General features: G+C 37.0%; 2 protein-coding genes across 16 annotated transcripts in view; both read right to left on the bottom strand.

The window, feature by feature from the left end:
* Positions 1-21,015, bottom strand: part of AGTPBP1 (ATP/GTP binding carboxypeptidase 1) — a 71,871-nt gene that overhangs the window by 15,221 nt on the left and 35,635 nt on the right. For 10 of the 15 annotated variants that reach the window (XR_007505113.1, XM_049795691.1, XM_049795688.1 and 7 more), the window contains 10 exons: positions 20,861-20,947; positions 20,622-20,770; positions 18,994-19,081; positions 18,154-18,298; positions 12,568-12,721; positions 11,626-11,806; positions 10,091-10,220; positions 9,594-9,725; positions 7,800-7,976; positions 2,197-2,357 (listed from right to left, as the gene is read on the bottom strand). Coding sequence is in view for 12 of the 15 variants with exons in the window: in XM_049795691.1 (XP_049651648.1) it covers positions 2,197-2,357; positions 7,800-7,976; positions 9,594-9,725; positions 10,091-10,220; positions 11,626-11,806; positions 12,568-12,721; positions 18,154-18,298; positions 18,994-19,081; positions 20,622-20,770; positions 20,861-20,947 (1,404 nt within the window). In the remaining 3 variants the exon portion in view is untranslated. Of the gene's footprint in view, positions 1-2,196; positions 2,358-3,848; positions 4,151-7,799; positions 7,977-9,593; positions 9,726-10,090; positions 10,221-10,274; positions 10,568-11,625; positions 11,807-12,567; positions 12,722-18,153; positions 18,299-18,993; positions 19,082-20,621; positions 20,771-20,860; positions 20,948-21,015 lie in introns of those variants that run through there. The other 5 variants (XR_007505114.1, XR_007505115.1, XM_049795695.1 and 2 more) reach the window with 5 other exon arrangements.
* Positions 1,038-21,015, bottom strand: part of GOLM1 (golgi membrane protein 1) — a 124,585-nt gene continuing 104,607 nt past the window's right edge. Inside the window, exon 10 of the transcript XR_007505116.1 lies at positions 1,038-1,049. The gene's annotated coding sequence lies outside the window, so the exon portion shown is untranslated. The remainder of the gene's footprint in view (positions 1,050-21,015) is intronic.

Raw genomic sequence — 21,015 nt, 5'->3', positions numbered from 1 at the left:
ATAAGCAAATAAAGTTTTTTCTCCTCAGGCTGCTCCCTGTCCATGAGACAAAACCCACCGAATTTGTGTTTTCCTAATTCAAAAGCTTAGGACAAGAGAGCTGCTTTCCATAGTTACCTCATGATCAGCTATCTCGTCCCCCCAGCATAACAGCAGTGGAAGCAGATATTCTGTGCTAACATCCCTGTAGTATTGCTCATTAGACCACTATGCTACACAAACAGACAAGTAAGAGACTTTTTAGAGCAAAGCAGATAATTACATTAACTCATTCTAATGGCCAACTTTTCAACAAATGCAAGGAATAAAAGAAAAAGAGTTCAAGACTCTTCACAGTTTACCCCTACCTCCCCCTTGCTTTTTTTTTTTTTTTTTTAAATACACTATAGAGATAGCAGAATATGGTTTTACACTTGCAAAACCAAGGACACTGATATTTTATTTATACTTTCAAACTAGATCTTACAAGGCTGCTAGTAATTCATACAACATCAAGTGAAAATTTTGAGTGATACATTGAACAGTAATGTTACAAATGCTGAGTGCTGCTCTATGCTGCTACCATTGTTTTGGTACTGTTACTTTAGTACAGTAAAAAACACTGCGGCATTCCTCGCAACTAAAATGCTGCATTTTGCCTGCACTGGAGACACCATGCTAATGCCACTCCAACAGTTGTAAAGCACTGTTTGCTGTTTTTCAGCATCTGCCATATGACTCTCTCCCAGTGAGTCTCTACCTGCACTTCAGTGAGGCTTACACACTGGTGGGGGTGGGTTACTCCAAAGCCACCTTCTGATCCTATCTCTTCCAGGAATCACTAACTCGGCCTTACCCAAGCACAAAACTTGATCTGACAGTAAGAATCTGGCCATTACAAGCATGCTAAAACTGTATTAGTGAGCAAATAATACTGGCGGATCCAGCCGTCACTGGAGTGACAGATATCTATACATCACAGCTGCTTTTCATATACTTTTAACCACTTCACTCAGACACTCTTCTATTGTTACTCCTATTATTCTTATCACCTTTTAGCTTATACTTCACTTTTCATTACTATGTGTAAATGCTAAGCATGAACACAAGCTCCAGCCTTTCTCAGTAGTCCACACTGATAACACTTACGTGTTTAAATGCTGGAACTAAACATCATCTTCCCCTTCCACAGGGTACCACAGATACTCTCCCATATCTCTGCTGGTTTTGCATGGTCTACAGACAAATTGCTCATTAGTCTAGCATCTAATGAAAGTCTTAGTCTCAAGAACCCCCTTGTTGCAGTTGCACAAAACCAATAATATATTTTATTTGACCCCAAATTTCCACTGTATTGCTTTAGCTGAGTTGGAGCTACAGCCAAGGCCACTATAAAAACGTTTTTGGCTCCAAGTATGCCAAGTGGTAACATTATAGTGTGTAAATCTTACTTCTTTCTAATTTAATGCTTTTCTTAAGTCTGGAATTCTGCAACTCTGCTTTATTTAGTCTCTAACCAGATTTTCAGGAAGAGATGCTTGTACATTTGAAATAACTTATTTACTGTGCATCCCCAATTACTATGTACATGTGCATACTTCAATAATTAGATTAATAGAAATATGCACTAGTATGCATACTTTTGCAAGCATATCTAGAGCTTTAAGAATTGGCAACTTCATAAGCTAGCTACTGAGCAGATACAATACATTTCTTTTGTGACCCGAACGTTATTTCACATGTTTTGAGTTCTTTAAATGTTGTTATATATCTCTACCAGAGAGGAAAAAAGAAAAAAAAAATTGGAAGAAAAACTTACAGTTCTTAGAGTGCTTTAACTCACATACTTTAAGCCTGTCTAAATACATTTTTAATACTGTAGCCAGTAATAAAAAAAAGAAAAAAATTGCTCTCAAAGAAACAATTGAGACGTAAGACCTACTTTTACTGATGACATTAAAATGGCCAGTGTTTATTTATCCCAGCAACAAATGTGGCATATAGTTTAACTCTGTATTTATTGTTTTCTTTAAAAGCTCCAAGTAATTGAATTAACAAAATATATCTCTAATATATTCAGATTGTTGTTACACTAGCAGGTCAAACACATCAACATTATTTTGTATAAGTGAAAGAACATTTTTGAGAGAATCAAAATTTGAGAATCTGCAATTCCGCCCCCCCCCCAAAAGAGTAAAAATAATAAATGAGTACTACCTCGTCACTTTACAGCTTGAATCAATCAGCTCATTTTCAATATCCAACAGACTAGAAGGCAGATTGTATTCCAAAGGTGAGGCCATTCTTTTTAAACGCAGTAAGCCAACACAAAACTTTGCTCCCATCTCCTCCAGTTCTCTTGTCCCTATCTGCAATCCCTAATTTAAAAATAAGAATTAAATATTCAAAATAGGTACATGCAGATGGACCCACACATACTGCAGAATTACTATTTAAAACACATTTCATTATTTTATTTAATATACTCTCTTGCTCTAAAGACAGAACAAATAAAAACTGTAAACACTTAACAAGAGTATCAGAGAAAACTCAGTAACTACATGACTCCTCTAAGGCTGAACAGACATTTCTGGACACAACCATAATTCTTTGGAGCTTCCTAGTCTACACTTCTAGCACATCAATATTAACAGGACTCTACCCAGTGGCATTGGAAGAGACACAGAGATCATGTCCATGTCTGTAAGTATCAATTTTTTAAAAACCTGAGACAGAATTTATAAAAAGGAATTCCAAATACTAAGATTTCAAATACAAGATTCTTCAACAGAAGTTCCATTAGAATGAAAAAAATGAGTGAATTCATACTTTAGCTGTGATCAAGTTCATTGCTGTGTTCTGATGCGTAACTAAGACTATTTAAGGCAACAAAGTAACTCCTTGACAAACACCTCTTCCCCTCCTATAAGTGACAGGCCCTATGTGTTAATTCTGAAAGCATTTATTCACACATTTAGTAATTAAAAACAACAAACAAAGTATCAAAAGCCATAGCTGTTTTCTAACTCGAATGATATACCAAGGCATCTTCCTCTGCAAAGAGTATTTAGGAGGTAGAATTTATGTAATATTCTCTGAGTTTACATATGTGATAAAGCCTCCCACCAGATAATTCTACACTTTTAAATTAGCCAGCAGTGCAGTATGTAGAGACAGAACCTCTGACCTCAACTACTTTATGAAAAGAATGATAATCCAGTGTGACCCTTAACAATTATGGAATTGGCTAGTACTGACTGTATATACACTAAAAATTCAATGTCACAAGTCAGCTCAATCTACCCCTTTACAACTTCTGTACCTCAGGAGAATTTAGAAGGATTTTAGTTTGGATCTTCTAAGCCTCTTAAGGTAAAGGGTAGTTAAAAAGAAGCTTTGACGAAACACGCAGGGAAGCAGAACCAGGAATTGGTGGTAAGCTAAGTCATCAAGTAGGAAAACATATAAAGCAAAAAGAATGCAGTAGAAGGTTTTTTTTACTAAAAGCTAAAAACCACACACACAAGCTTTGTGTATGTTGCCGCACTGACACTGTATTTTAAAATGCAAGGTTTAAAAAAAAGAGTGTTATGCTGCTCCAGAAACGGTACAGTCCACATATTCTTCATGTACTTCTGTTTTGAACATACGCACACTTAATAAATAGAAAGATTGTGATTTTATTTTTCTTGCGAGTTCTGTTTTTTTCCCCTTGATATTCTTCATGAACAAGGTGGGTTTTAGTAACAAGAAAACTAATGCTATATTCACTAAACAGTGCCATCCTCCAGCCAAATGGTACAGAAACCTGCTAGCAGTGAACAAGAGTTGGATATTTGAGTATTATTGTTAATAGTAATACTACTTACCTCTTTTATAATGCTTTTGTGCTGTAGGTTTCAAAGCACTTTATTAATAAAGGAAGAATTATCCTCACTTTACTGATGGAGAAATGGAGGCAGAGAGTGTTGAAGCGATTTGCACAGTGTCTCACAGCATGTCACTGACCCCGCTGGGAACAGAAATCAGTTCTCCTCACTCCCAGTGCAGTACCTTATCCACAGAGGCCAATTTTTTGTTTTTGTTTTGTATTTGTTTGCACGTCAGTAACTTTCGAAGACCCCAATCATAGCTGGGGCTCCACTACGCTAATCACAGGAAGACACAGTCCCTGCCCCAAAGAGATTAAAATAACATTAAGGACAAGAGGCAACAAGTATGCAGAAGAGGAAGGAGAAGAGTAACAGTAATCTCACTGTTACACAGGTTACTAATGTGTACAACTTGATGGTTCAGAAACTTTTCCAATCATTGTCTACATCTGTTGCTGAAGAAGTTACAGTTAGTTGGCAGATTCCTTATAAGACAGTATAATACGAGTGCTCTAAGTTGAAAATGGACAAGAGTACAGTATAAAAGAAAGTGCAAAGACAATTGTTAGAAAGATAAATAGCGTGTGCATGTTCCACGGCTGCTATTATCACCACAGCAGAAAGAGGATATAACCGAAGAGAGACCTAAACAGATCAGATTGAAGGTGGATAACTGTGAAACAAAGTTTGAACAATAAAGTCTGAACTTACTATACCGAAGGGTAATTCTTGTGGTAAAAGTTCATGCCAAAGTCTAGATTTGCTTCTGCCATTTCTTTAAATCATAATGGAGAATGCAATACCACACAGCTGGCAAATACCAAATTTCTTAAGCCATAGTTATTCTTCCATCAGCCAAATCTCTTAATTTCCATGAAACAAGAGACCCAAAGTCTGTTTCAGGAAATAATAACAAGCAGTTGCCCTAACTAATGGACCCAATGTGAAGTCCATTTTCACAGAAGCCTTGATTACATTCCTCTTCTTGATCTTCTAATCACCTTCAACTGTTATAGCACTTTTAACTGTGGCATATTAAAGTTCCTTAAGTGTTAAACCATTGCTTTGAAGCACAAGCCACCTGGAAGTAGCTGCCTTTTTTAAAAAAAAAAAAAAAAATGCACCAAGTTTCATTTGTTTTTCTTTACATTTTATACAGCTGTTTCTTCTAGACAGTAACATTTTACATGGCTGGTTGAAGTCTTCTTTACTACACACATCACGAAAATACCTTCATATGAATAGAGTGTTTCAGTGATGAACTTTGCTACCTGAAAGTAAAGATACACAACAAAGGCACAACCTCAAGCTGAGAAGAGTATTCCTGTAATATGTACTTAATAAATTGAAAACAGTCATACTAAGATTTGGAGAAGTCAGTTGGACAGTAAAACATCATCTTGTTCTTCTGCTCGCTTATTCAGCAGAGGCTACAAAGATGTGATCATTTCTCATAGCTCAAAATCTAAAGACTGAAGAATCATGGTAAGTGACCAAGTTTCTTGACTGAATCCTTATCTCCTGAAGTCTTCTCCTTATGTGCACCATAAAATTGCAAGATAAAAAAATCTTTTCAATTAACTTAAAAATTAAACAATACTCCCAAACTTATTAATCTCCAGTCAGGAAAGGGATTGATTTCAGTTTTCAGGTGGTTTGAATTGTTGAAGAAATTGTTCTTTTGTCTGTCATCTTAATTATCCTCCACAGTAGATCTTGGGAGCATCTTTTCATCTGAACATTTGCTTTTCAGTATCTTGAATCACAGATGACTGAGCAATAATTGCAGCACTAATTCTCAATGTACTACAAAGACCCCACAAAAGCAGTTAAAACAAGATTGGTTCCAGAGATAACTCTGTCACCAGGGATCCTAAATTCAGGTAAGAATTGCTAACTTCAGTTCAACAGCTTCCTGGCTGGCAATAGTGTAGCATCACCGTTGCCGGAGTACAATAAAAAAGAGTAAAAAAGAAAAACGGATGTTCTGATATTCCCCAGCTTTGGCAAAGACTCAGCATTTCTTCCACAAAGAACAGAATTGTTGAGTAACCCTCTTTGTGCTTTGAAAAAGATTCAGTGATGATGCCAAACCAGAAGACTGGAAAAGTGCTTCAGACCTTTACACTACACACAGTCCAGTCTCTCAGATCCAAAGTGTCATGTCCCTTTGGGTGGGAAGTAGGAAGGGAAGGAATTTCTACAGTTTAATTCCTCTCTGTGTTTTGAAATAACCCACTATGAAATATGTCACCTAATTTATACTGCAAGTTTATTTACAGAGTTGCTGGCCCCACTCCCTCCACACACAAAAAAACCCGATGACTGAGCCTTTTCATCTCTTTGACCTTCTCATTAGACAAATGTTGCTCTTTTCATGTTCTGTCTAGTCACCTTCGCCTTTTAGATACATTGTCTTAGTAAGTCTGAGCATTATCATAGTGAGGAAAAAATGAAGAATCTTCCCCTATGTTCAAAGGATGACTAAGTCCTCACAAATTGCTTTATTCCAAATAAAATGAATGACAGAACAGCAATGTGATCTCATCAGCTAGTTTCTATTACAGAGAGGAATGCTCTTCCCTTCTGAGTGAATGATTTTTCCACAGAATTCAGCCGGTTTTTTTCACCCTTACTGAAGAAGGGCTTTGCAGGTTAAGCATCTTGAAAGTTTGTCCACAAAGAACCTTCAATTCATCTTCTTAAGAACTTTTGTAGCAACACTGATAAAGCCATGAAGTTCATGTTTAAGAATTTTCTGGAAGTTTCAAAATAAGCAAGTTGGACAAGTTACCATTTTTTAAAGGTCCATATGATGTCATCTGAGGAATAATGGAATATTCTGACGATAGCAGGAATAATTTTATCAATTGACAAAATTAACTCATTCATTTTGTAGTTACAGACCTAGTGAAATTCCTGCCAAAATATATTTTCCTTCTGTATAAGGAGATAAGCATGGGTGTTGGAGCATATATTAATACATTAAATATACCCGGTTCAAACATTTTGTTGTTGTTGTTCCTGCCCCCTCCCTGGCCTTGATCCCAGCCTTCTGATCCTCTTTGTCAAGCACCTTATGTGAGGCTTGTGGTCATTTTCTTGATTTGCATTCCTAAATTCTGTTTTCAAGCAGAGGAAACCGTAACTTCTTTCCTGAATGTTCATTCTAAGAACTTGCTTCAGTTTGTAGCTAAATTTAACCCAGTGACAGAAGCTGAAAATCAGTGTTAGGGTGGCGGTTCTCCTTCCCCCCCCCATGAGTATTTTCTTTGAAGTAAGTTTTCTGTTAATGAGAAACTATGAACAGGGTCACCTTTTGTTTTCAAATATCCAGCCCTGTTAACACTTTTGAAAGAGACAAATTGAAAACAAGTTTTAAGTCAAGAAATCAAAAAACAACTACAGTGAGTTCAGAGACGTGTAATTTGTAGTTCTGGTAATCTGACATGAAAGTGCTTTGATTTATAAGCCTGTTTCTGCAGCTATACAGGAAAATCCTGTAAGGGACACTACTAAGTATCTGGTGAAGAGCCATGAACTGCCATGGTGAAGCTGCAATTGCCATTTGTAAAGGAAATTTTTATTCTAGTATTGCGTTTATTACTACCCAATATTAATAATCTACTGGAAAGAAGATTCTGCCTAGTTCTGATTTTTTTTAACTACATGCATACATGCATATGTATTACAAGCAATAATTAATACTAAACTTGTTAAAACAGCGAATCAGCATAACATATGGGGGGGTGTTAAGTGACATATGAAGACTGTTATGCAACCTATAATAAATTATGTAATTTCACTCTAACATTAGTGTACACAGATCTTAGAAGAGTTTTAGAAGTTTAAAGCAAGCAAGCAAGCAAGTGGGGTTATACAACAAGATACCAATGCAAATGGAAGAAATTATGAAGCAAGAACAATTTTACAGATGTATTTTCTTACCTTATATTTGCCCTGGTCACATCCACATAACGTGCTTTCCATTGTGTAGCTCCTTTGTACTCCTATCTCTCTCCAGACAACAACTCTCGCTGTTGATTCCTTGGACCTTTCCACTACAAAGCTGCAGCTGCCCATGCAGAATGCTGGGGCAGTTTGACTCAGGATCTTGGGCAGTGCCTGCAGGACAGCAATTTGAGAAATACAGCGATTCTTTTATCTCACTTATGGAAGCAGGGGGGAGGGGAATATGCAATCACAAACTGTTACCAAAAAAATTGCTGCAATTTGAATTCAAAGAACAAGAATGAAAGCATTTCTCCATCTTGAGTTTTCAAAACCCAGTGTGTGTTCAAGTGACAACAGGTTTGCTATTTCCTACTTATTAAAATACTCTTCTTCAGACTCAATCACTAAAATTGTTAGTCATGTGGGTAAGAAACAGGATACAGAAGAGTTCTTCAGGTGATCACCATCTCCTAATTCATCGAGCTAACTTTGCTCAAATTAAGTGTACTACATACACCATATAATTAATTTAATTCAGTTTCAGACTGTTTCAACAATCCAATCTGCAGACCTAACACAGGCACTATTTTATTAATACATAAAATTCGTTCATATTCAACACAGCAGTAGGTGCATCTTTAACTTCAAGAATGTGAATCAAAGTTCAATATAACTGTACATGACAGCTTTGAAAAAGACAAGAAACAGTTAGGTATTTGACTAATGCTAAATGACTACATTATTTCCAGCTTTTATTTGTATCAGTTAAGCCAAAACACATGACCACTTTGAATTTACTATTTCAGTAGTAAATATACAATTATTGGTGTAAGCTTGCCCAAACATTCCAGTCTGCCTTTTTGAAACCAAAAGGCTTTTCCCCACAACTCTTATTGACTAGTCTTCTGTGTGCTATGATAGTGCAGGCTGAAGTGACAAAACCCCATAAAAACGTGTTGAGCAGCAGACATGAACAGCACTGAAGTCAGCATCCAGGATACCTCACAAGAAAATCAAGGAGAGATAGAATTATTTTTTTTAAGTGAGGGAAATTTGAGAAAAAAAATCCGAAAACATCTGCACTCATTTACACTCACGGATGCATAACAACCGTTTTGCCCTGCATTCACATGCTTCTCAAGCTTAACTCTCTGCATCTCCTCAAAAACCCACGGGGTTTGGACGCATTAGGCTGCACAGATTTGCAGTTGCCACAAGGCGGCAGTGGAGTTACACAAAAGAACGAACATAAGTCTTTAAATCTTTCAGAACTTTTGAAAGCTTGTACAATGCAGTGGATGCTGTTTGTGCAAGTTTATTATGTATATTTATTAGGGCCACACGCCTTAACTACACATCTTTACAAGTGGAACTTTGCCTATTTCCATACACAAAAATGAGTATTTCTCAGAGCAATTCAGTATTTTTATTTTCTTGTTGCTAGAATATTGTTTGTCATACTTAAATGACTCTTTTTTTCATCCAGTAATTATAAATGCACAGAAGCATATTTTCCATGTATTTACTATAATAGTGATGTTGGACACGGAAAAGCATGTATTCGTACAAAGACCCCCCTAAAATAAAGCACTCCACTGCTGTGTTAGTATACAACAATTAAAGCTCTCGTAATAGTTTGAAGTACACTCACAAGCTAAAAAGAGATCATTCTAAATAAGTCTGCTTACGCTTTAAAGTCACTATGTGCCCAGAATAATATCGGGAAGTTATTTGAAAAGTATATTCCAAATTCATGCCAAGTGAAAAAGGCACAAATACCAAACTTACCCTGTAACCAGGGTCTTCAATCAGGTCACAAGAGGCAGCATTAACATTTGTGTGCCACATTGTCTCTTTGATGCTGCAGCCATACATAAATACATTCTTTTTACGAGAGTGACCATGATAATCGCAGTAGACCTACAACAAATCATTTGGTAAAATAAGCCAAGACATATGGAATTCGCATTTTATAAAAGTAATAGAAGGATAAACAAAAATCTTTATTTGTACCATCGAAAGCTCCAAAGAATTGGGAAATACAACGCCTTATATAACTAACTTGTGCATTAAGACAAAAAACATAGGATTCAACTAAGGAAGGTTTAACTTTCTACCCTAGCAAAGGAAACAGATTTACATCTAAAAGTTTGCAGAAGACCAGTTCTCCAAGTCAACTTTAAGTGTGACACAGTTTATGAGACCGTATTAAAATGTTTACTTTACAGACTAGCTACATAGGCAAGGTTAAAAAGATTCAGAATTGCTTACACACACATACTCACCAAAGGTAAACGTTTTATAGCAGCCAGATATTGCAGTAACCCTTTAGCATGGTAAATAGTGGGATGCAGATCTGGATTTGGATTTTGCCACTGTCTGTTTAAATCTTCTCCACTTAAAGAGCAACGGTGGCTATTGTGGGGGGGTGGAAAAACGCATGATGTAGTCTGTATTATCATACTTTTAAATAAGCCTCCCCCCCACCTCAAGTTTTCCTCATCACCACTGCTCCTTTGGAAGGAGTCTGGTAAGAAACAAACTTCAGTTTTCTAATGTGCCAAATAATAGAAGTGCTTGGGGTTTTTTAAGTTACATTACAGAAAAACTAAAAATAAGTTAGAAGTAGCTTCTTATAGGAAGTCAATTGTAACCTTGCTTATTTGCTGTTGAAACTGAAGGCTTATGATCCTATTCAAATGCTAGTTCAAAATCAGTAATTTTGACTATATTGTATCTCCACAGTTTCGGTGTCTTGACTTCTGTAATATAAAGACTAATGTCAACCAGAATTCTGAGACTTGAAACATGAAGTTGTTAGGAGACAAGTAGCTGTGACAAAAACAAGACAGACAAAAAAAACCAAAACCAATCAAAAAAAACCAGCAAACAAAGATTGATCATCTCTGTATTCTGTCAACTATCAGCAAGAACTTTTAAACCTGCAGAAATTCATGTTCATGCAGTCATCTTCAGTGCATTTGTCTTTAGCTTGTGTCTGCTGGGACAGATTTCTCAACTGTCCCTGTATTAAACTTTCACTTGTATTCTGAATTAAATTCCAGGTATTCTGTTAGATACATGCTTTTACATATAAAAAGACAGGGTTCTACTCAAATCCATAATAGGTTTGATTTCTATTATTTTATTTACAAAACCTTTTAAAAAACTACCCATATCTAGGAAAGAAGGAACTGTAGAATCATTATACCAAAATTTCCATTTTATATGAATTTCCTGTAAATATAGACTGCTGAATGCTTACTCATAGCACTATCAAAAGGTTCTGAAATATCCCTTAATAAATTTAAGAAAAGCGGTAGTAAGTGAAAGAATTACTATCAATAACTTGAAATCAGGATACTCTTACCCTTTCTCTTGCACACCTATTAACTTTCCCCCTTTTAAAATAACATTTGACAACAGCCATTTCCCTAAAATACAAGGACTGTTCTTTTTCATGAGAACAATGAACTTGTTAGCTTTTCCTAAAAGCAGCTGTGCTTTCATATAACACTGGACACCTAAGACTGTAGTTCAAAGACAATTAAAATGCCATGACAAATCACCTAGGAATGATTATCATCCATGAACAACTGAAAATACTTTTTATAAAACTGAAATTCATGGAATGATACATCTGCCCTTAAAAAGCCAAAAAAATTGAAAAGTCCTAACCACTTGTAAGTGTTGGGGTTTTTATATTAAGTATTACATTTGTATGTTCCTGGGATTAGCTTGGGTTGGGGGGGTTTTTGGTTTTTTAAGATCACAGATGCAAAGACTTAGAAGTACAGATTGTGAGTAAACTTATGCTTACTTTCCATTGATGACACCATCTGGATTGAGCATAGGAATAATTTTGAAAATATAAGATTCTCGTAAACATTGGGCGCTTGGATTATTGCTCATAAGGTATTCCAGTGTTCCCTTCATAACCCAGCTTGCATTAGTCTCTCCAGGATGTACACGAGCAGATAGGAAAACATAAGGACGATTCCCTAGAAGAAGTATGCATAGAAGTTGCAAAATATGATTCAAGCTAAGTAACCAGTTTGTTAATTGAAAAAAGAGGCAATAGCCAGCTTCATTTATTACAATGCAAAATACAGTATTTGGGAGTTGCGTATTATTGAGTATCAGTATTATTGATAGATCTTGCCAGATTATTATTATAAGGACTGCTCATTACAGAACTGTCACATTGGAGCTTTCAATTCAATCAGACAATTACGCAGTCACAACTAGTTTGAGCTAGCAATTATGATATGACGACTTTGATGGTTTTTTTTCCAATAGGCAAGAAAAATATGGGGGTGGAGGAACAAACCAGAAATGCTGTCATAACTAAAGTTCACTTCAAATTGCAGTAGCTTAGATACTGGCTTTATAAAAGATTTTTTGACAAGCAAATAACCTGAGCATTTGGAGAAAAAACTTAGTCAGAAGTCAAGTGTTCTTTTCCAACAATTGTTGTCTGCAAAATGTAACACAGAAAAGTATCTAGCAACTAGGTTAAAATATATGAATATATATACTCTTACATATCCAGATATAAGTATCCTTATTTAGGATATGTAGGATTAAATATTATTTAATACAAAGCAAATCCTGAACATTGACACCTCCTGATTTCAGGAAATTCATTAACCTTATTTTACTTCTTTATTTTTACAATGTACAACAGTTAATACTATATTTTTTTCATAAAGAACTAGTTTTACATTATTTTCTGTTCATGAGAAAAAGAAGTCTTACTTACTGAACTGACAGACATGTTCATAGTAATTGGACTCTGGCATGGCTGTAATAGTGACTAAGGGACAACTGTTGCCAGCCAGGGTCTCACAGAGAACATCTTGTCGAAAATATATCTGTTGAGGGTTGTGCATAGATTCCAGCTTCTGAAGATGCATCTTCATCCCAAAAATAATGAAAAATTACTTCAAATCTTTTACAGTCACATATCACAGCATATTCCACAAGTACTATTTAATCAATCGTTGTTTTTGTTGTTCTAAACAATGTTCAAGTTTCCATCATAATTTTGACCATGAAATACCATTCTCTACATCTCTGACTGACTGAATAATTCTCTATAAAGAGTCTGTTTTTCCATCTGCTTCAAGGAAGATGAAGGCACAGAGGGTACATTATTTTCTACCAGATGATACAGTAAGTCTATGTGGAAGGTAAGAACTTCTGCTTCACTAAGGTTATCTGATCAGGGACCTTTTTCAGTACAAAAGGAGATACCAAAGGGAGAAGCAACAGACAGGAACAAACAAACAATCCTGGTTGATGAAATATAACAGAAACAATACCAAAGACCAAAGTCTCAAGTCTCTAACTGATTCTGTAACTGATAGGCCATTAAGAATCTACAAGCAAAGCTTTGGAGAGGGCCACCTGAGGAACAAGGAGGAAACAAGAGGAACACAAGGATGTTAGATATTCAAGGGGGGGCCTGTGGGACTATACAAAACTTATGCACCTGATTCCTACAGTCTGCCTTTAGCTATTGTTGGAAAATAACTCAGAGATTTAGAACAGTCTGACAGGCAGGACAGTCTGAACCTCCCCTTTGCTCTCCATTAGGATGCACTGGAGTAAGTTTGGTGGGGACCCCCTAACAAAGAGAAAATTAAAAGAATACTGCAGTCAATGGTGGCCAATGTATAAACTGGATGATGGGGGAAAATGGCCAGGGATGGGGACTTTGAATTATAATACTATTTTGCAACTTATGTTATTTTGCAGAAGACAGGATAAATGGGATGAGATCCCATATGTGGATTTGTTTTTTTTCTTTAAGAAATGATCACAAAATAAGAAAAAAGTGTAAATCATTGATATCGGATTCAAATGTTTTGATGCTGATGGAGCATAAAAAGAAATTGTCTCGCTGTTGTTCTGCCTGTAGTATTGGGAAGAGGTGTTTGAAAGTGGACAGTGAAGAAGAGGATGTGCAATTGATGGTTTCCCCAGGAAGAGACCAGGACAGTGTAATTGAAAATAGGGAGAGAAGCAGTGAAGTAAGCTAGGGATTTAGTCCTATTGCAGGTAGAACCTGGGTACAGCAGAATCCTGTGATTCAGGCTCTCTTATTCCAGGCGGCAGGGCCAGATGGAATGCCTGTGTATGTGAAAGTCCCTTTCTCAACCTCAGATTTAATGAATTGGAAGGAGTCTGCTGGATCATACTGAAAAAAATCCAGAAAACCTATATTGGGCATTTCAAAAGATAATTGAGAACCACAACCCAGATTGGAAGGATATACAGCTGTTACTTAATACTTTACTCCTCCCTGAGGAAAAGAGAGTGGTGTTGGAAAAAGCTCAGGAAGAAAATACAAAATTGAATAACAGAGACGGTCCAGAACATTTTATGCTGACACAAGAACCTGACTAGAATCCTAATTTGGAGCAGGATGGCTAATGATTAAGCAGTATCAACAGCTGATTCTATATGGAGTGAAACATGGAGTCCCCAAACCCAAAAAACTCACAAAGCTGTATCAGGTAGCACAGGGTAAAACATGAGGACCCATCTGCTTTTTGTGAAAGATTGTGCAAAACAGCTCGGAAATAGACTGATTTAGATGCAAAGAAGGTGGCTAACAAAGTAATATTTACCACCTTGTTTGTGTGGCAGTCAGCAGCAGACGTAAGAAGGAAGCCGCAAAAGGTAGATGGTATGTCAGGAATGACTATTTCAATTGATTGAAATTGCTTATAAGGTGTATAATAACAGAAAAGAGTTAGAAAAAAAAGAAAAACAAAAGGAGAAACTAAAAGATCAGAAGCAAAATGCTGCAATTTTGGCAGCTGCATTCACCCAAGTGCAAATCTCACTTCAGGGAAGAGGTTTTCTGAGAGGACAAGGGCATGACAGAGGACAGAGAGCAGGAGGAAACACAGAGAGTAGAATCCCTTTGAGAAAAGATCAGTGTGCAATTTGTAAGGAAAAGGGACAGTGGAAAAAAGAGTGTTCAAAGAAACAACTAACTAATAGGACACCCCCATCTGTACCCATTCTGGGGGCAGACCTGTTTATAAATGGTACAGGAGATTCAGATTGACGGGACCAGGGGCTGAGAAAATAGTTTCCTCAGCTGAACTACTGGTTTCAGTTAAGCTGGGGAATGAGACAGTTAAATTTCTAGTCGATACAGGAGCAACATATTCTATACTAAATAGTTGTAAAGGTCCTATGAGTAAATTCTCTTATGTCAGTGATTGGTACCAGGGGAAAATGGGAAATCAGACCTTTCTTTCAACCAATTAAGTGTGAAAGTGGAAACAAAGTACTTACAGATGAATTTTTGTATATGCCAGGATGTCCCCTACACTGGGAAGGGATTTATTGAATAAATTGCGAGCATGTCCTGGGTTCAGCTGGGATAGAGTTAATTTTTACAGCAACCTGGGAGGTGGGGGCATAGCCGGGGCAGCTGACCTGAACTAGCCAAGGAGCTATTCCATACCATGGGACATCCTGCCCAGTATATAAATGGGGAGCGGGCCGGGGGGTGGTCTCTGTTTTCGGTGGGGGAAGTGGCGGAGCGTCGGGTCCCGGGTGGTGAGCAGTTGCACTGTGCATCACTTTTTGTATACTTTTTTTTTTCATTAGTGCCGTTGTTGTTGTTGTAATCTCTTTCGTGTTTGTCCCAGTAAACTGCCTTTATCTCAACCCTCGAGGTTCCAGTTTCTTTTCCTTTTCTCTCCTCCGTCTCCTCCCCATCCCACCGGAGAGGGGCGGAGGAGTGAGCGAGCGGCTGCGTGGTCCTTTGTTACCGGCCGGGCTGAAACCATGACAGAGCACAAATAACTTTTGATCTGAATAAATTCTAAGTACATATTCTGCAAAATACTGCCTGGGAGGCACAAGTGTATGTGTTACAGGAATTGTCAGAAACAAAGAATGTTGAAAATAAGGAAGGACAAACTGAAGCCCCCTCTGAAATCATGAATGCAGTGATTTATTTTGTCTGGGCAACTAAGAAACCTGGAAGAGCCAAATCAGCATAACTGGTAAAAGTGGAACTGAAACTGGAAGTGAAGCCGGTAAGACAAAAACAATACCCTGTGCAATTGGAAGCTCAGGTTGGACTAGAGCCTATAATTAATAATTTTTTAAAATATGGACTATTGCGAGAGTGTCAGTCTGAATGTAATACCCTGATCTTGCCTGTTAAAAAGTCACATTCACCAGAGTATTGGTTAGTACAAGTGATTGATGTACATCCAGTGGCACCTAACACACTCTGTTAACAGTAATAGTTGATTCAAATGTTTATGTTACAGTGTTGGACTTAAAAGACACTTTCTTTTGCATTCCATTGGATGAACAAAGTCAGAAACTGTTTGCCTTTGAGTGGGAGAGCCCTGTAATGGGATGCAAAATGCAGTTATGCTGGACTGTGCTTCCTTAAGGATTCAAAAAACGGTTCTACAATTTTTTGGTAACATATTGGCAAAAGAACTGGAACACTGGCAAGGTAAAAAGTCTACCACTACCTTGCTACAATACGTAGATGATATCTTGTTGGGAGTAGACATGGCTGAAGAATGTAGAGACCACTACTGATTTATTGAACTTTCTAGGATTGGCAGAATATAAAGTGTCACAAAAGAAAGCACAAATTATGCAGAAAAATTTGATTCATCTTGGATCTAAAATATCCCAAGGAGAAAGGAAACTAGGGGTTGAGAGAAAAGAGTCAATTTGCCAAATTGCCCCACCCCCCCCATCAAAAGAGAACTCGGGGGATTTCTGGGAATGGCCAGATGGTGTCACCTGTGGATACCTAATTTTGGATTAATAGATAAATCTTTGTATGAAGCTGTTAAAGGACCAGAAGAGTTACTGGAATGGACTCCAGAATGCCAAAAAGGATTTGATGAAATAAAAATCACCCTTATGAGTGCTCCTGCCTTAGGCCTTCTGAATATAACAAAACCTTTTGAACTTTAGGTACATGAGAGAGGACATGAGGCACTGGGAGCCCTTGCACAAACTTTGGGAGACTGGAAAACACCGGTCGCTTACTTTTCAGAACAATTAGATAGCGTAAGCTCTGGATGGCCGGGATGTCTGAGAGCAGTGGCAGCTGCTGTATTACTAATATGAGAGGCACAAAAATTGACTTTGGGACAGAAAATAACTGTTTATGTGCCATGTGCTGTTGTAGTAGTGCTGGAACAGAAAGGACATAATTGGTTATCTCCAAGCACGATGGTACAATACCAAGCAATACTGCTCAAACAGAAGACATAGCAATGAAAGCGTCCAGTGCCCTGAATCCGGCATCATTATTACCTCTACATGAAAAGGAGGGATTGGGACATGAGTGTCTACAAACTATTGAACAAGTGTACTCTAGTTGTTCAGACCTGAAGGATACTCCTTTACAGGAGCCTGACTGGGAGCAATTCACTGATGGAAGTAGCTTTGTTGTGAGAGGTGAATGGAAGGCTGGATATGCTGTTGTTACTTTAGAAGAAGAAATGGAAGCAAAACCACTGCCATTGAATACATCTGCTCAAAGGCTGAATTAATTGCTTTAACTTGAACTTGAACCTTGGAATTATCCAAAGGAAAACGAGTTAATATATATACTCATTATATATATATTTATATATATATTTTTTAATATATATATATATGCCTTTGGTGTAATATATGCTTATGGTGCAATCTGGAAAGAAAGAGGATTGTTACCTTCACAAGAAAACCCTGTAAAATACAGCAAAGAAATTAAGAATCTTCTTGAAGCAGTTTATAAACCTAGAGAAACAGAAGTAATACACTGCAAAGCACATCAATCTGGACCAACTGATGTGATTAAAGGAAGTTGAAAAGCACATGAGGCTGTGTCGTGGTTTCAGCCCAGCCGTGTAACAAAGGACCACGCAGCCACTCGCTCACTCACTCCTCCCGTCCTCCTCCGGTGGGATAAGGAGGAGACGGAGGAGAGAAAAGAAAAAAACCTGGAACCTCGAGGGTTGAGATAAAGGCAGTTTACTGGGACAACACACACATAAAAAATTACAACAACAACGGCACTAATGAAAGAGTATACAAAAGGAGTGATGCACAGTGCAACTGCTCACCACCAGGGACCCGACGCTCCGCCACTTCCCCCACCAAAAGCCCAGAGCTCCCCCCGGCCCGCTCCCCATTTATATACTGAGCTTGATGTCACATGGTATGGAATAGCTCCTTGGCTAGCTCCAAGGAGCTTCTTCATAAAAAGAAATAAAAAGAATTCACTCATGAATGCTTACATTTCACATTGCCCGAAAGTATAAATATTTATCTATGTAACAGATCATAATCTTCTTACCTTTAAAGTTGAGTATGTATACGGATAGTGGTAAGCAAAGTAGCAAACATCATCTTTATGTTGGAAAGTCACTGTGAACGTAATTGTGTAGTAAGATTTTCCTTTCTGACCTCCAGCAGCAATTGAACTTCTTGAAAAGTGATTCCTAAGAGTAAAATGAAGGCAATAAACACATTAGAATAATTTTTTTTCATATCATTGACTATTCCTGAACACACATCCTAAGAGCCAGGAAGATTTTCAGTGATTGTATTTCTCTTCTGCATACATCCAGGTTAAAAACCACTGGTTCCCACCATCTGTAAAATACTTTGTTATAACAGTGATACACATTCATTCATATTGGGAAAAGGCCAGTAAACAAATAACAAAACAAAACAAAAAAAAGGAAGCACACAACTGCTGACCAAGAAGGGCAACGCATGGATATGCTGTACCATCTCATCCCATGCTCCAAGATTGCTCTACAATAATTGCACCATAGAATACAGGAGCCTAATCGCAAGCACCACATGATCAGTATTATTGGAAGTCACTATTAAGATTTCAAGTAAGTATGCATATATACATTCCCTTAAAAGGTTCTCTGGAACAGTATGCAATTTCTTACAAAAGTATAAAAGATGAACAGCTTAAATATTAGCAGTATGTTAACAAAATAAGACCCTATCTATTTCAATCACTTCTGTTACTCCCATGGTAAGTCAGGAAGAAAACTGCTTACAACAGAACTACTAAAATAGAATTATCAAACTCAGAAGCAAACATTTCTTCTCAAAAATTGTATCTCATACTAATCTTCAGTGTAAGATTTGCTCTATGTTTGATTGGTCTACTTACTTATAGTAACAAATGTCTGTCCCAACACGAGTCCAACATGGTCGAGAATTCAATGCTTCTTGAACAGAATACATGAGGGGCTGCATACCTTAAAGACAAAATGCATCTCGCTTTAATGCTTAACATTACACATCAAGATCTTTGCAGTAATGGACCACATTGACACTTATCCGTGAAACTCCGATCTAACTATACTCATTTACTCACTATCATAGAGTGTATTTTCATGAATGCTTGGGTATTGTACACTCCTGTAACAAGCTGACAAAACATTTTCCCCCCTCTCCCCTTATTATGTCCTAATTTTCAGCAAATAACAAATTAAAGGAAAAAAATAAAAATAATCAAACCTATGGAAGACCAAAATGAAATGTTACATGAAAGCTGTGGTTAGCATGAATGGTAATCTACAAGAATTCTGGTCCCACTCCATCCAGCTCACCATTACAAAAAAGCTTCAAAGAGAATACAAAAAATTGATACAATCATCCATTCACCTGGATAGCTGGAAAATAACTGACGTTTCAGGACAATTTTTTTTTTTTTAAACAGTAACTCTAAAGTCTGTACTTTTTAAAGACTACACTTCAGTTGAATACTTAATATGAAGTTAGAGTAGAAAATAATACATATTAATTGAACATTATTTACTAGTTAGATAATTAGCCAAGTACATTGACTGATTCAGTCAGCGTACTTAAAAACAGACATAACTATCAGTTAAGTATATGCAACATATGAATGAAGATCTAAGGTAACTGATGAAGATCAGTAAATAATTTAAAAGCATCTTATTACTGGTTAAACCACCTGGTACTCTTGGATTTTATCAATGTGAATTGTACAATTACAACAAAGAAGAATATGATGTTACTCTGTTCCAAGAGTTTGAGTTGGGGGGGCAATGGGGGGGGGGGGGACACGGGACTTCTCCTCCTCCTTCTTACAGGATGAATTTCAGAAAATCCAGAAGGAAAAAAAAAATCTAACAAAACAAATGGTTTTAAGCTGAATGACACACCACTCCCCCCCTCAACAAGTCAAAGAAAGGCCTATTCGGTAAGCCAGTGCTTTTGGATGAGGTACAAGCAGCAAACACGACTCACTGGAGACTGCAAGGGTCACCTACGAAGCCCAGCATTTCAAAGGAGACTTACTTTTCCTTCTCAGATAATGTGCTTCTCTTCCCATCAATAACACAAAACTGTTTGAGAATGTCTCCGCTTAGTTTCACATCTGAAAATACACCTCTATTCAGAGAGGGATTAATGACAACAGCTGTCATTCTTCTTGCACCTATGTGGATCAACAGGCTTTGGTGGTGTCCCCCCCACCATGGCCTTAGGACAAATTTTAGCTGCAGCCACCAGTAAATTTCTTCTGCTTTGGCTTCACTTACAACAAAACTTCATTTTAAAAACTGACAGCACACATTTTAAGATACTTTTTTTCATTTTAACTGAAACTTGTCAAAACATTTTCTAGTAATGCTATTAAAAAAGAATCTGATCTGACAACATGAATATACTACTGACTGATCCTGGGGCAGAGAGAAGGAAAGAGCTGAGCTGTCTAGTACAGATATTTTTCTATGTATTTCTTCTCAAAATATAGGAAATGTATCTTACCATAGTTAAATTGACTATTTGACTTTTCACAGTTGATGATGTTAAACCGGTAACCAATGCCAGTTTTCATTCCACTAACTTCAAAGTAAAACCACTGATGATAATGATTGCTATTTATATCCGAGTTCAGAATTAGATCATACTCGTTTCTAAAGATTAAAAAAAAAATTGATTTGTTTTTGTTAAAAAGCAGAAATAAAAGGTCTCATGTGTGAAAAGAAAAAGTTGAAATATCTTACTTTCTGATCTGAATAACTTTGCGCAGGTTTCCCGATTCAAATTTGGAATTAAACTTCAAGACATCTGCTTCCTCTGGTACTGAACAACTATGAGTAGAAAAAGAAAAGGTACAAAAATTAATAAAGCAAACTTAACTAAAACAAACTCATTAAGT

The sequence above is a fragment of the Accipiter gentilis genome, chromosome Z (assembly GCF_929443795.1).
Source record: "Accipiter gentilis chromosome Z, bAccGen1.1, whole genome shotgun sequence".
Taxonomy (NCBI): Eukaryota; Metazoa; Chordata; class Aves; order Accipitriformes; family Accipitridae; genus Astur; species Astur gentilis.
Note: the sequence above shows the minus strand (reverse complement) of the source record. Positions and strands in the feature narration are given on the sequence as shown.